Below are 12,440 nucleotides of genomic sequence, written 5' to 3' on the forward strand. Positions count from 1 at the left end.
TACACTGATAGATTTTCATATGTTGAACCATCCCTGCATCCCTAGGATGATACCTACTTATTCCAGTGGATGATTTCTCTGATGTGTTCTTGGATTCGTTGTGCCAGCATTTTATTGAGTAATTTTGCATCAGTGTTCATGAGAATATTGGTCTATAGTTCTCTTTCTTAGTTGTGTCTTTGTGTAGCTTAGGTACCAAGGTAATTGTAGCCTCGTTAAAAGAGTTTGGCAATGAACATTTTGCTTCTGTTGTGTGAAACAATTTGAGGAGTGTTGGTAATAAATCTTTGAATTTCTGCTCAAATTCTGTACTGAAGTCATCTGGCCCTGGGCTTTTCTTGATTTGGAGGCTTTTGATGACTGCTTCTATTTCATTAGGGGTTATAGGTCTATTTAAATTGCTTATCTGTTCTTGATTTAATTTTGGCAAGTGATAGCTATCCACAAATGTGTCCATTTCCTTTGAATTTGGAATTTTTGTGGAGTACAGGTTTTCAAAGTGTGACCTGAAGATTCTCTGAATTTCCTCAGTGTCTGTTATTATGTACCCTTTCTCATTTCTGATTTTGTTGATTTGCATGTTCTCCCACTCTCTGCTTTTTGTTGATTTGAATAAAGGTTTGTCTATCTTCTTGATTTTCTTGAAGAACCAACTCTTTGTTACATTGATTCTTTGTGTTGTGTTCTTTGTTTCTACTTTATTGATTTCAGCCCTCAAATTGATTATTTCCTGGCTTCCACTCCTCTGGGGCAATTTGCTTCTTTTCCTTCTATGGCTTTCAGTTGTGCTGTTAATTCTCTAATATAACTATCTTCCATTTTCTTCATATGGGCACTTAGTGCAACTTTCATCTCATCACTGCTTTCAAAGTGTCTTATAAGTGTCTTCATTCTCATTGAATTCTAGGAAATCTTTAGTTTCTTTCTTTATTACTTCCTTGACCCAGGTATGGTGCAATTGCGCATTGTTCAGTTTCCGTGATTTTGTAGGTTTTCTGCAATGTGTGTTGTTGTTGAATTCCAACTTTAAAGAATGGTGGTTTGATAAGCTACAGGGGGCTATTCCAGTTTCTTGTATCTGTTGAGGTTTGCTATGTTGCCCAGTTTGTGGTTGATTTAGAGAAGATTCCATATGGAGCTGAGATGTTAAATTCTTTTGCGTTTGGATGAAATATTCCATAGATGTCTAGTAAACCCAATTGGGTCATACTTCTGTCAGTTCCTTTGTTTCTTTGTTAAGTTTATGTATGGTGGACCTGTCTAGTGTTGAAAGTGGGGTGCTAATTTGTGAGGTTTTATGTGAGATTTGAATTTTAGTAGCGTTTCTTTTATGAATGTGGGTGTCTTTATATTTGGAGCATAGATGTTCAGAATTAAAACTTTGTACCAATGAATTTTTCCTGTGATGAATAAGAAATTACCTTCTTCATCTCTTTGATTGATTTTGGTTTGAAGTCTAACTTGTTAGATATTAGTATAGCTACACGTGCTTGCTTCTTGGGTCCATTTGATTAGAAGATCTTTTCCTAGCCCTTTACTCTGAGGTAGTGTCTGTCTTTGAAGCTGAGATATGTTTTTTATATGCAGCAGAAGGATGGGTTCTGTCACTGTATCCATTCTGTTAACCTGTCTTTTTATAGGCAAGTTAAGACCATTAATATTGAGGTTTGAAAGTAAGCACCATTGATTGCTAATTCTTGTTTGTTTTGGATTTGGTGGTGGCGATGGTATTGTGAGTAGATTTGCCCTGCTTTTTCTTTTGTATTCTGGTAAAGTGGGATTATCTATTGCCTATGTTTTTGTGAGTGTAGGTAACTTCCTTGGGTTGGAGTTTTCCTTCCAGAATTTTCTGTAGGGCTGAATTTGTGGATATGTATTGTGAAAATCTGGTTTTGTCATGGAATATCTTGGTTTTTCCACCTATAGTGATTGAGAGTTTTCTGGGTACAGTAGTCTGGGCTGGCATCTGTGGACTTTTAGTGTTTGTAGAACGTCTATCCAGGACATTCTGGCTTTCAGAGTTTCCATGGAGAAGTCAGTGTGTAATTTTCATAGGTCTGCCTTTATATATTACCTGTCCTTTTTCCTTCATCGCTATTAATATTCTTTCTTTTATCTGTGTATTTGGTGTTTTGATTATTGTGTGGTGAGGGAAGTTTTTTGTTGTTTTGTTTTGTTTTTGGCCCAGTGTATTTGGTCTGCTTCTTGTACTTTCATGGGCATGTCCTTCTTCAGATTGGGAAAGTTTTCTTCAATGATTTTGTTGAATATGCTTTCTGCACCTTTGAGCTGAGCTTCTTCACCTTCTTCTATGCCTATTATTCTTAGGTTTGGCCTTGTCATGGTGTCCCACATTTCCTGGATGTTTTGTGTTAAGGATTTGTATTTAAGATTTTCTTTTGTCGATGAATCTATTTCCTCTTGTTTGTCTTTAACACCTGAGATTCTCTCTTCTATCTCTTGTATTCTGTTGGTTATGCTTGTGTCTGTAGTTCCTGATTATTTGCCCAGTTTTTCTATTTCCAGCATTCCCTCTTTTTGTGTTTTCTTTATTGTCTCTATTTCAGTTTTCTAGTCTTGAACTTATTGAATGTTTCCTTCATCTGTTTGATTGTTTTTTTCTTGGCTTTCCTTGCTTTCTTTAAGAGATTTGTTCATTTCTTGCATTTTTTGCTTGGTCTTTTCCTCTATTTCTTCCAGTTTTTCGGTTTTTTTTTTTTTTCCTTCCATTTCTTTAAGGGATTTTCTCATATCATCTTTGAGGGCCTCTATCATTTTCATGAAGTTATTTTTTAGGTCATTCTCCTCCCTTTCATCTTCTTTGGTGTGCTCAGGTCTAGTTGGTGTAGAGTCCCTAGATTCTGGTGGTGGCATTCTTTTTTTTTTTTTTTTTTTTTTTTTTTTTTCAACTACAGAACATTTCTTTATTTTTCACTAAGACTTTCCTAGAGGACATAACTAACCTTGTCACCACCCCCACCCCCCACAAAGGATTAGTGCACTCACTGCTGTAGAGCAGATACGAACAGTTTCAAGGACTGGAACCAACCTTAAATGGCAAAAAACACTTTCTCTCTGAATTATCATAAAAATGTTTTAAGTAAAAAAAAGAAAGAAAATGAGCAAAGGGGCAATGGTGGTTTCAGAATGAAAAGGTCATTCACGTTTCATGTCATACATTCAATCTTGGCTCTAGTAACAAAATGGAAACAGGATTACTATCATACAAAATGTTCACTACAGTACGCTGTATGCACCTGTTTCAAGCCCACCCCTAGCCCCTAATGCTTCCAACTCAATTACTTCCCAGCCTGTTGTGCCTGTCGACGAAGGAGCACGTAGATCTTCTCTTTGATCCAGTCTTTGTTATAAGGCTGATACATCTGTGTATCATCTCGGTACACAAGACAGCTGAGGTCTGCCAGATCGTCAATAAAATCAAACAACTGGCTGATATCATATGTGATGGAGGGCCTGTTGGGATTCATTCTCTTCAGGTGTTCTTCATACATTTTACAAACACCTTCCATGCACTCATTCACAGACTCATAGTCAGCTACGTAGGTCCTGCCTTCTGGCCTCTTGGTAGGCTGTACCAGCAAAATGGTGTGAGACATCGCGCCGAGCTTCCGCTAACACCGCCCCGCACCCTGGTGGTGGCATTCTGATCTTTCTATTGTTGAGTGTTTTCTTGTACTGCAGTCTTCCCATAACTTCTTCCAGTGGGTACAGGTGGGGTCTGTCTCCCTCTTTCTCTACCTTCCTCTCCCAGTGGGTGTAGATGGGTCAGGGGTTCAATGTCAAAAACTCTGGAGGATCTGAGCTCTCTTGGAGATCTCTCAAGCAGAGGCCACAGCAAGGTCAATGATGAGGGGAAAGCAGACTCTGAATGGTCTCAAGCAGAAGGAAGCTGAAGGGGCCTAAGGGTTGGGTAAGGGCAGGCTCCAGATGGTCCCTCGTGGAGGGGTGGGTCCAGTATGCTCAGAGTCGACCCAGGAAGTTCCGAAGATGCGAAGCTCACCCAGGGAGTTCCAAGGAAAGGATTGTCCGGGAGGAGATTCAGCCTAGGCTGGTCCCAACTCACCTTAGGCAGAAGGCAGGTGAAGGAGCCCAAGGGTCAGGGGCAGGAGTCAGATGGTCCCTCATGGAGGGGCAGGTCCCCTTTTCTGGGTTTTATCTAATAGAAAGAACTCTTCTCAACAAAACTTAAAGGCCATAATAGGTGAGACAGTTTCTGCCCATTCTTGTGCCTGCTTTCCTTCCTGGGAAACTGGAGAAGAAAATGTACATAGAGTCACAACAGTTTCAATCCCTATACAGTATATTTCATACCATTCATCATCATTCATTTCACAAATATTGACAATTGCAGTGTTCTCAGTGCTGTGAGCAGAGGAGTAGGAAGGACTTCTGCCTTTGTGGAGCTGGAGCTGCAGTGACTTCTGAGTTAGGTATGGGGTATGATGTTCATGCAGTTTGTCAATGGTTCACGTGCAATTTTATTCATCTAAGACTAGAACCACACAGTACTTTCTTTCCTATGGTAGATATATCCTTTCTCCCATTCACCTGCTTACTTTCCCTCTTCTCAGTCACTACCCAGCAGGATGAACTCAGAGAACTTCACTCGATCCCGAGTTACACCTGCTGAATTCATCCTCTTGGGGATCACAAATCGTTGGGACCTACGTGTGACCCTCTTCCTGATATTCCTGCCTATCTACTTTGTCAGTTTGCTGGGAAATGTGGGCATGGTGCTACTCATTCGTGTGGATGCCAGGCTCCACACACCCATGTACTTCTTCCTGGCCAGTCTCTCCCTGCTGGATGCCTTCTATTCCTCTGCCATTGGTCCCAAGATGCTAGTTGACCTTCTACTGTCCCATGCCACTATCTCTTATGTAGCCTGTGCCCTCCAGATGTTTGTCTTTGCAGGGCTGGCTGATGCTGAGTGCTGCCTATTAGCAGTCATGGCCTATGATCGCTATGTGGCCATTGGGAACCCTCTTCTTTATACCACAGTTATGTCACCCCGTCTATGTCTGGCCTTACTAGGGGCATCAGGCCTTGGTGGAGCAGTGAGTGCCTTTGTACATACAGCCTTCACTTTCCATCTGAGCTTCTGCAGCTCACTGGAAATCAACAGTTTCTTCTGTGATATTCCTCCCTTGCTGGCCATCTCCTGCAGTGACACCAGCCTCAATGAACTCCTCCTTTTTGCTATCTGTGGCTTTATCCAGACAGCCACAGTATTGGCTATCACTGTGTCTTATGGATTCATTGCTAGGGCTGTGATCCGCATGCAGTCAGCCGAAGGCCGTCAGCGGGCAGCTTCCACATGTGGCTCTCACCTCACAGCTGTGGCCATATTGTATGGAACCCTCATTTTCATGTACCTACGCCCCAGCTCCAGCTATTCCCTGGACACAGACAAGATGGCATCTGTGTTCTACACTCTTGTTATTCCAGCTCTCAACCCACTCATCTACAGCCTTAGAAACAAGGAGGTCAAGGAAGCCCTTCGGCGCACCTGGAATCGGTTCTGCTGCCCAAGGCGAACTACCAGTGATTGGTCACAGGAAATGGGCTAGTGATGAAGACATTCTTTTTCTGTCACTGTGGGTAAAGATGGATGTTCCTCAGACTTGGATGTCTCCTGTCATTATTGAAGGGACTATAAAAGGGGAGGGGAATGAAAACATACACAAGAGAGGCAGAAACCTAGGATATTCTAGAGCAAGACCTAAGAAAGGACAAAGATTAGATATTGTTGCTATTGAGCTGCCTCGGGTTCCTTGGTGTTACCTGGTGAAATATCAGAGGTTTGTTTACACCTTTACACATAAGAAACTAGAAACTCCAAATGAGGTCCATATTAGCTCCAATTGTCTCCAGATTCCTGCCCCATTAGGTTTCTTCATTGCCAATGGGTATGCTTTTTGCTTCTCAGAACTTCAGGAAAATATCTTCAGAAACCATGACACCAGAGTGGGAATGAATATTATGGAACGAGTGCCCGGCCTTGTAGCCTATATGTTCTGTGTCTCTCCAAAGTGGATGAGCAGTACCATGTTGGGAGGTTGAAGAGGTTGTGAGGGGCCATGGGCAGATGAGACATATTTTATTCACCAGCACAGGCCACGGTTCAGACAGCCACCATCAGGCACACACTGACTGACATGCACAGGCTAGCATATGTGTAGGCACAGACACACACACAGGCCATATGGGGGTAGGCACACAAGCCTAGAGAGAGACATACATGCAGGCTGGCAAAGGCTAAAGTAAGTCAAAGAATTCCAGCCCTTGACTTCAATGCCATATTTATACAGAATTCCACAATAGTGGCATTCTGTCAGGAATATAATAGATTATACCACTACTTACTTCTGGGGGTCAGGTTCTTAGACATGTGATGTCAGCTATTTTATGCTGACTCATAACCCTCACACCAGATATCTGCATTAGCAGCATTTTGTCTAAACATAAGTTGTCACTATGACTTTCTATTTCCAACCTAAAAAATTTTTTAGGTGTCTGACTGACATACTTTAAGTCACTTTAAACTTTTGGGTTATCGATAGTGATTAATTTTTCTTTAAGCTTAATAGTAGGGCTTGATTTGTTGGTTAAGTCTATCTAAATTTCATCAGGTGTAACAAGCATTCTCACATTAACATACAGATAGGCAGGGTTGACATCACAAGTGTTTCTGTGTTATGATATACTGTCAAAGGTTGGGACTAGGAAAAGAAATACCACAACTCTGATTTTTGGGGCAATGGTCACTATCATCCTCCAAGTCCTGGGGCATAGGACTAGAAGTAGAGTTCTTGGGTGTTCACTCACACAGAATTCACAATTTGTATTAATTTCCTTTGTCTTTTAAACTCAGTTCCTTGGAGGCAAGGCTGAACACCGCATTTATTTAGGAAGCCCTTCCTTGCATGGACAGGGTAGGAATGAACCTTGGGAGTTGCAGACAGGTGGAACACAACCAATGCTAAATATCCATTTCTGCAGGATTTCCTTTCCTGTCTCTTGGTGAGTATAGCTGATGAGAGGACAGCACAGTTAAGATGTAGGATTCAAATGTTTCATTCTGACTCCCAATAGAATACCCTTGGAGTCATTTCTGCAGGCTCCAACCAGGGGTGGGCTTGCCTTGCATGCCCTGCTTCAAGAAGAAACCAGCCATCTAGCACTTAGATTGAAGAAATAGTGAATAATTCAGCCACAAGATTCTCTTTCTCTCCCTTCTCCCTTCCTCTCTCCCTCCCTCTCTCTCTTCCAGTCTATCTTCTCTCTCTCTCCCTCTCGCTCTCTCTCTCTCTATATATATATATATATTCCTTGGATGCCACAAGCTAATGGAGAAAATTGTGCGGCTAAGACAGCTACTCAAATCTTAGAGAACATCATGGGTATCTCAACTTCTCATTCCTATTTGCTCAGAATTATTTCAGCCTTAAACTCTGAGTCCCATGTGCTAAGATCATACTCAGTCCTGAGCATGATGTTAGTGGCCATGTTTCCTCATATTTCCTTATAAACTAGAACCTTTTGTTTGTGTGGGAGTGGGGGAGGGAATTAAACCCAGGGTGTCAATGCATGCTAAGCAAGCATTCTCCCACTGTGCTAGATTCTGAGCCCTCTTTGTTTTTTTATTTAAAGGTGTGGTCTGACTAAGTTACCCAGGCTGGCCTTGAACTCATTCCATAGCCCAAGCAGGCCATGAATTTGTGATACTCTTGCCTCCCTCTCCCAAATAGCTGGGATTATAGGCATGTACTACTAGACCTATCTAAATTAACATGATATACACAATATCCCAGAGGAGGTCAGGGTAAGGCCTCCTAACACCCTGTTTACTGCCCAGGTCCCCTGTGAAGATCCACCTTGATTAGGAAAAAATTTCCAGAGATGTATCATGCTATCCATCATCTTGGTACTGTCATCACCTTAATACTGAAGGATGCACCTATGTCTTTCCACATGATTAATACCAATGGAAAAGTTGGATACATAATTTTATAACTAGAAGAAGCATGAAGCTGTGGTTATTATGTTGAGCTATTTTTTCATGGATAAGAAAACAAATTAATGAGAAGATGGGGGGGCAGGAAGACAGTAACAGAGCCCAACCTGGAAAAGAAAGGAGAAACAGATGTGTTCCACCCTAAGATCTTCCCACCTTAGTACAGCTCATCTAAGTCTGATGAGGTATCTCACCCTGAAACTCCTTTGAACATTATTGAGGAAGACTATGAGGACAGCCACAAGTTTTGGAATCAGAGTGACTGGGGGAGTCATTAGGTGCACTCCTGCAAAAAGTGAGTTACTTCTTGAAACATGTGTGGGAGCTGGAAAGCAGGAGCTGTGCTGGAAGTGGGAGCAAGTGAATGTGTGCAGAAGTTACATCAGCTCTGAACATCTGACTCCAAGATCAGTTCTACTGTCTTCTTGTCAAAGTAGTGAAGGAAAATTTGAGTATTAATGATCTAGAAGGGGGAAAGATACTCCGTGGCTTGGATATTGGATAAGGAGACTCAGTCTTTATTCACCATGCAGTAGAAAATCACAGAAAGTTTTTAGGCTTAAAATGTTTTCATTTATGGTTGTTCTAACACTGTCATGGAAAGTCATTCTTACCCAAAATGCTGCATGTAGGCACAATTCCTTCACATGGCAAACACACACGCCCTCAATATAGATCAAATTCTTTACTGGAAACATTCATGCTCAAAGAAATAGTTCTTTGTATACATCTATCACACATATATACATATTGCAATTGTATGTACACACATACATACATACACAAGCATACAGAGAGCCACATATGTTTCCGTACGTACACAGTGCCCATGCACACACTCCTATAGTCCTTGCAAGAAACACCCAACCACAGCTCAGCTGGCAGGATGATTGGTCCCAAAAGCTACTTGTGAAAACCCTGGACCCTCTAGTCATGTGGATTGTATTTCACATGTCTGCCTGACTTTTTTTTTTCTCCTTTACAAGACAGAAACTAAGAATCAGGGATTCAGAATGTATTCTGAGAAGGGAGCATTGCCATGACCCCCATCAAACTGGGCTCTAAAGAAAAAGGATGGCAAGTCCCAGAGATAGCAGCTTCCTGCTTCAGAGATGCAGGCCTGGGAAATGAGGATGTTTCCTTAGGATAGAAGCTAAGGTGCTCCCAAGGTCTCAAGCCCAAAGTGTGGTCATTTACTCCCTTCATAGGCTCTGTCTGACCCCTGCTGCTGTTCCATCCAGTGATTTGAGGAAGGCAGAGGGTACACTTGGGGGACAAGGAGACAAGTTTCATATTTTACTGTTCTGTCTTCTGTGTGTGATTGCATGTGAGTACTATAAATGAACTCAAAGCTGTCCATTGCTTGTGAAGCTGTGATTATTCGTCATCATAAATACACAATGGAGTCACTGGGGGGCAAAAGGCAATGTGGATGATAACATGGCACTCTATGATGACACATCTTTTCTATGATCCACTGTGGGCCTATGTGAATGTAGCATGTGCACGAAGAGGCAAAAGTGTGGGATCCATGGGCTTTGCACAAGGGTGTGATTGTGTGATCAAAGAAGGAATTGACCGGTGAAGATTGCGTATATATGAACAAGCTCACAGGAGAGGGCTTGCTCATAGCCAATGAATTAAGAGTGTGCATCATGGATCACAGTAGCTGTATATGATTCTATGTGCCACCATGAACAGAACACTGTGAATGTCTGACGCCATCTAAATTTGATTACATGTGACCATGTGTTTGTGTGCACGATTATATGGGCTTTTTGATCTGTAGTTCTGTTCATCTGCTAATTTAGATGTAAATGCATGCTCTGGGCCCATATGTAATGCCTGTGTATATTAGAAACCGGCCAGAAGCTACATATTGCTTCATGCTTACATGTGTGGGTTTGCAATCACATGTTTCTGCATACAGCTTAATGTATCTGAATGTTAAGAAGGACCAATTTAAACTCCAGCAAGAGCTGGGCCAGTTTCCAAAGCTATTTTATGAACAAAAATCATCTCCATCCTCCTTGAAAGGTAGGATGGTTGGAAATTCAAGAAAAGTTTAGAGCAGTGGGTTTCAACCTTCCCAATGCTGCAACCCTTTTATACAATTCCTCATGTTGTGAACCCTAACCATAAAATTATTTCTTGGATTCTTCATAACTGTAACTTTGCTACTGTTATGAATCACAATGTAAATATCTGATATGCAACACCCACAAGTTGACAACCTCTACCCTAAAGGGAGGCAAAGGTTTTTTTTTTTTTTTTTTTTTTTTGTTTGTTTTGTTTTTTTAATTAATCAACAGAGGAAGAAAAGGAAGACAGTCAGAAGTGTGCTGGCTTGACACAAGCTGGTGTCATCAAGGAAGACAGAGCACCTGTGGGCAAGCCTACCGGGGATTTCCTTGTTTAATAATTGATGTGATGTGGGAGGGCCCAGCCTATTGTGGGCAATGCAAACACCCGAGCAGGTAAACCTGGGTGATAGAAACAGGCTGAGCAAGTCATGGAGAGCAAGCAGCCTGTGGTCTTCAGTTCCTTCAGTTTGGTTCCTAGCTTGGATTACTGTCTTGACTTCCCTTCATGGTAGACAATTGTAAGTTGACATAAACCCCTTCCTTCCTGGGTTGCTTTCCATCACAGTATTTGTCACAGCAAGAGAAACTAAACTAGGACAGGTACAGAGACCCTTCCTTACATTTTAATTTTTACTTTTTTTTTTTTTTTTTTTTTTTTTTTTTACTTTTAGAGAATGACATGAAAAAAAAAATAGAGGTTCTCTATTCTTTTGCAAACTAGTCTCAGATTCATTTTCCACAAACTAAGAATTAGTTCCTCTCCTTTTAAAAACCTCTTGTTGCAGGGCTGCCCAAATTTCTAAAATGAGATTTATACATGTGAAAAAGAAACAAGCTGCCTCCATCCTAAGAGCTAAGACCCTGGGGCCTAATGGACATAGAAACTGAGTTGAATCTCTAGTATTGCCAAAGGGAAACAACAAGTTAGCGTGTTGGCACAGACCAGTCCATCTTTTCTGATGTTTTCACTGGGATGTGTGCATGCACTTGGTGCTCAGGGCATGGTGTTGTTAATAATGATAAAATAAGAAGTTAGCAGAGGTTATAAACAACCTTCACAATTGCTTCACAATTTTTTTTCATATTTTCCTTCATCTCTGGTCTGGATCCTAGGTAATATCTTCTGTTCATTTTGGCTTAAAGATCACAAAGTATCAAAGTTGGGAGTGGGTTGACATGTAGCTTAACTCCCTTATCTTGCAAATTGGGTAGCTAAAGCTGGAGGGGGTGGCTCTGGGAGGTGAGGTGACTTACCCACAGACAAATCTCTTATAAAAGAAAGAGTTGATTGGACTTATGGCCTCAGAGGGTTAGGGTCCATGATGCTGGAGTGTAGGGCAAGACAGCAGGAGGCTAGAGCAGCAGCTGAGAATTCACACCTCACAGGTAAGAGGCATGGGGAGGGAGGAAGGCTTCTGAAACCTCAAATCTCACCCACATGACATACTCCCTCCTACAAGGCCACACCTCCTAATCTTTTCCTAACAGTTTCACCAAATGGGGACCAAGTATTCAAACACCTGAGCCTGTGAGGTCCATTCTCATTCACACCACCACACATCTATAGAGCAGTCATCGGAGTCTACTTCTAGCCTGCATCCTGATATGAGGGAGAACAATGCCATGGGGCTGCTGTATGTACACTGTTGTTTCCCACCGCCACCATATGCTGAACCCTGTCATCTATTGCCTTTTCACTATGCAAAGCATCTCAGCTGGTGGCTCCTAAAGATTGGAATGCACCATGGGTCCTACTGTATCACACAGCTCATAGGTGTGATTCTCTGTTCTCAAATTTTTTTAAAAAATTATAGTAACTATAATTTTCTGAATGAAGAAGTTCCTTGCTCCTGTCTCTATGTTAAGGGAGTATCCCTCCATAAGGAATATGCTCCCAAAGTCCTTTCATGCATCAGGGATATATCCTGGTTCCACTGTCCGAGCTCCCTTAGACTGCCCAGGCCTTCTAGTTGAGACCCATGTTCAAGGGGTCTGAGTCTGTCCCATGCTGGATTCCCAGCTATCAGTCTGGGGGCAATCTACAGATTCAATGCAATCCCCCAATAAAATCCCAGTACAATTCTTCACTGTCCTTGAAAGGGTAATAATCAACTTGATATGGAAAAACAAAAGACCCAGGATACCAAAACAACCCTGTACAATAAAGGAACTTCAGAAGGCATCACCATCCCCGACTTTAAGCTCTACTACAGAGCTATAGTCCCAAAAATAGCCCAGTACTGGCACAAAAATAGACAACTAGACCAATGGAATCGAATTGAAAATCCTGACATTAACCCACAAACCTACAAACACCT

General features: G+C 41.8%; 2 protein-coding genes across 2 annotated transcripts; one reads left to right on the forward strand and one right to left on the reverse strand.

Moving 5' to 3' along the window:
• Positions 1 to 3,136: 3,136 nt before the first annotated feature.
• LOC127222150 (enhancer of rudimentary homolog) lies at positions 3,137 to 3,617 on the reverse strand. Its single transcript, XM_051184028.1, has one exon. The coding sequence runs from the start codon at positions 3,615 to 3,617 to the stop codon at positions 3,300 to 3,302; it is 318 nt and encodes a 105-aa protein (XP_051039985.1). The 3' UTR covers positions 3,137 to 3,299.
• A 990-nt stretch (positions 3,618 to 4,607) lies between these two features.
• LOC127221945 (olfactory receptor 5C1) lies at positions 4,608 to 5,591 on the forward strand. Its single transcript, XM_051183884.1, has one exon. It carries the CDS (start codon positions 4,608 to 4,610, stop codon positions 5,589 to 5,591), a length of 984 nt encoding a protein of 327 aa, XP_051039841.1.
• The last annotated feature ends 6,849 nt before the right edge of the window (positions 5,592 to 12,440 follow it).

The sequence above is a fragment of the Phodopus roborovskii genome, unplaced genomic scaffold, assembly GCF_943737965.1.
Source record: "Phodopus roborovskii unplaced genomic scaffold, PHOROB, whole genome shotgun sequence".
Classification (NCBI taxonomy): Eukaryota; Metazoa; Chordata; class Mammalia; order Rodentia; family Cricetidae; genus Phodopus; species Phodopus roborovskii.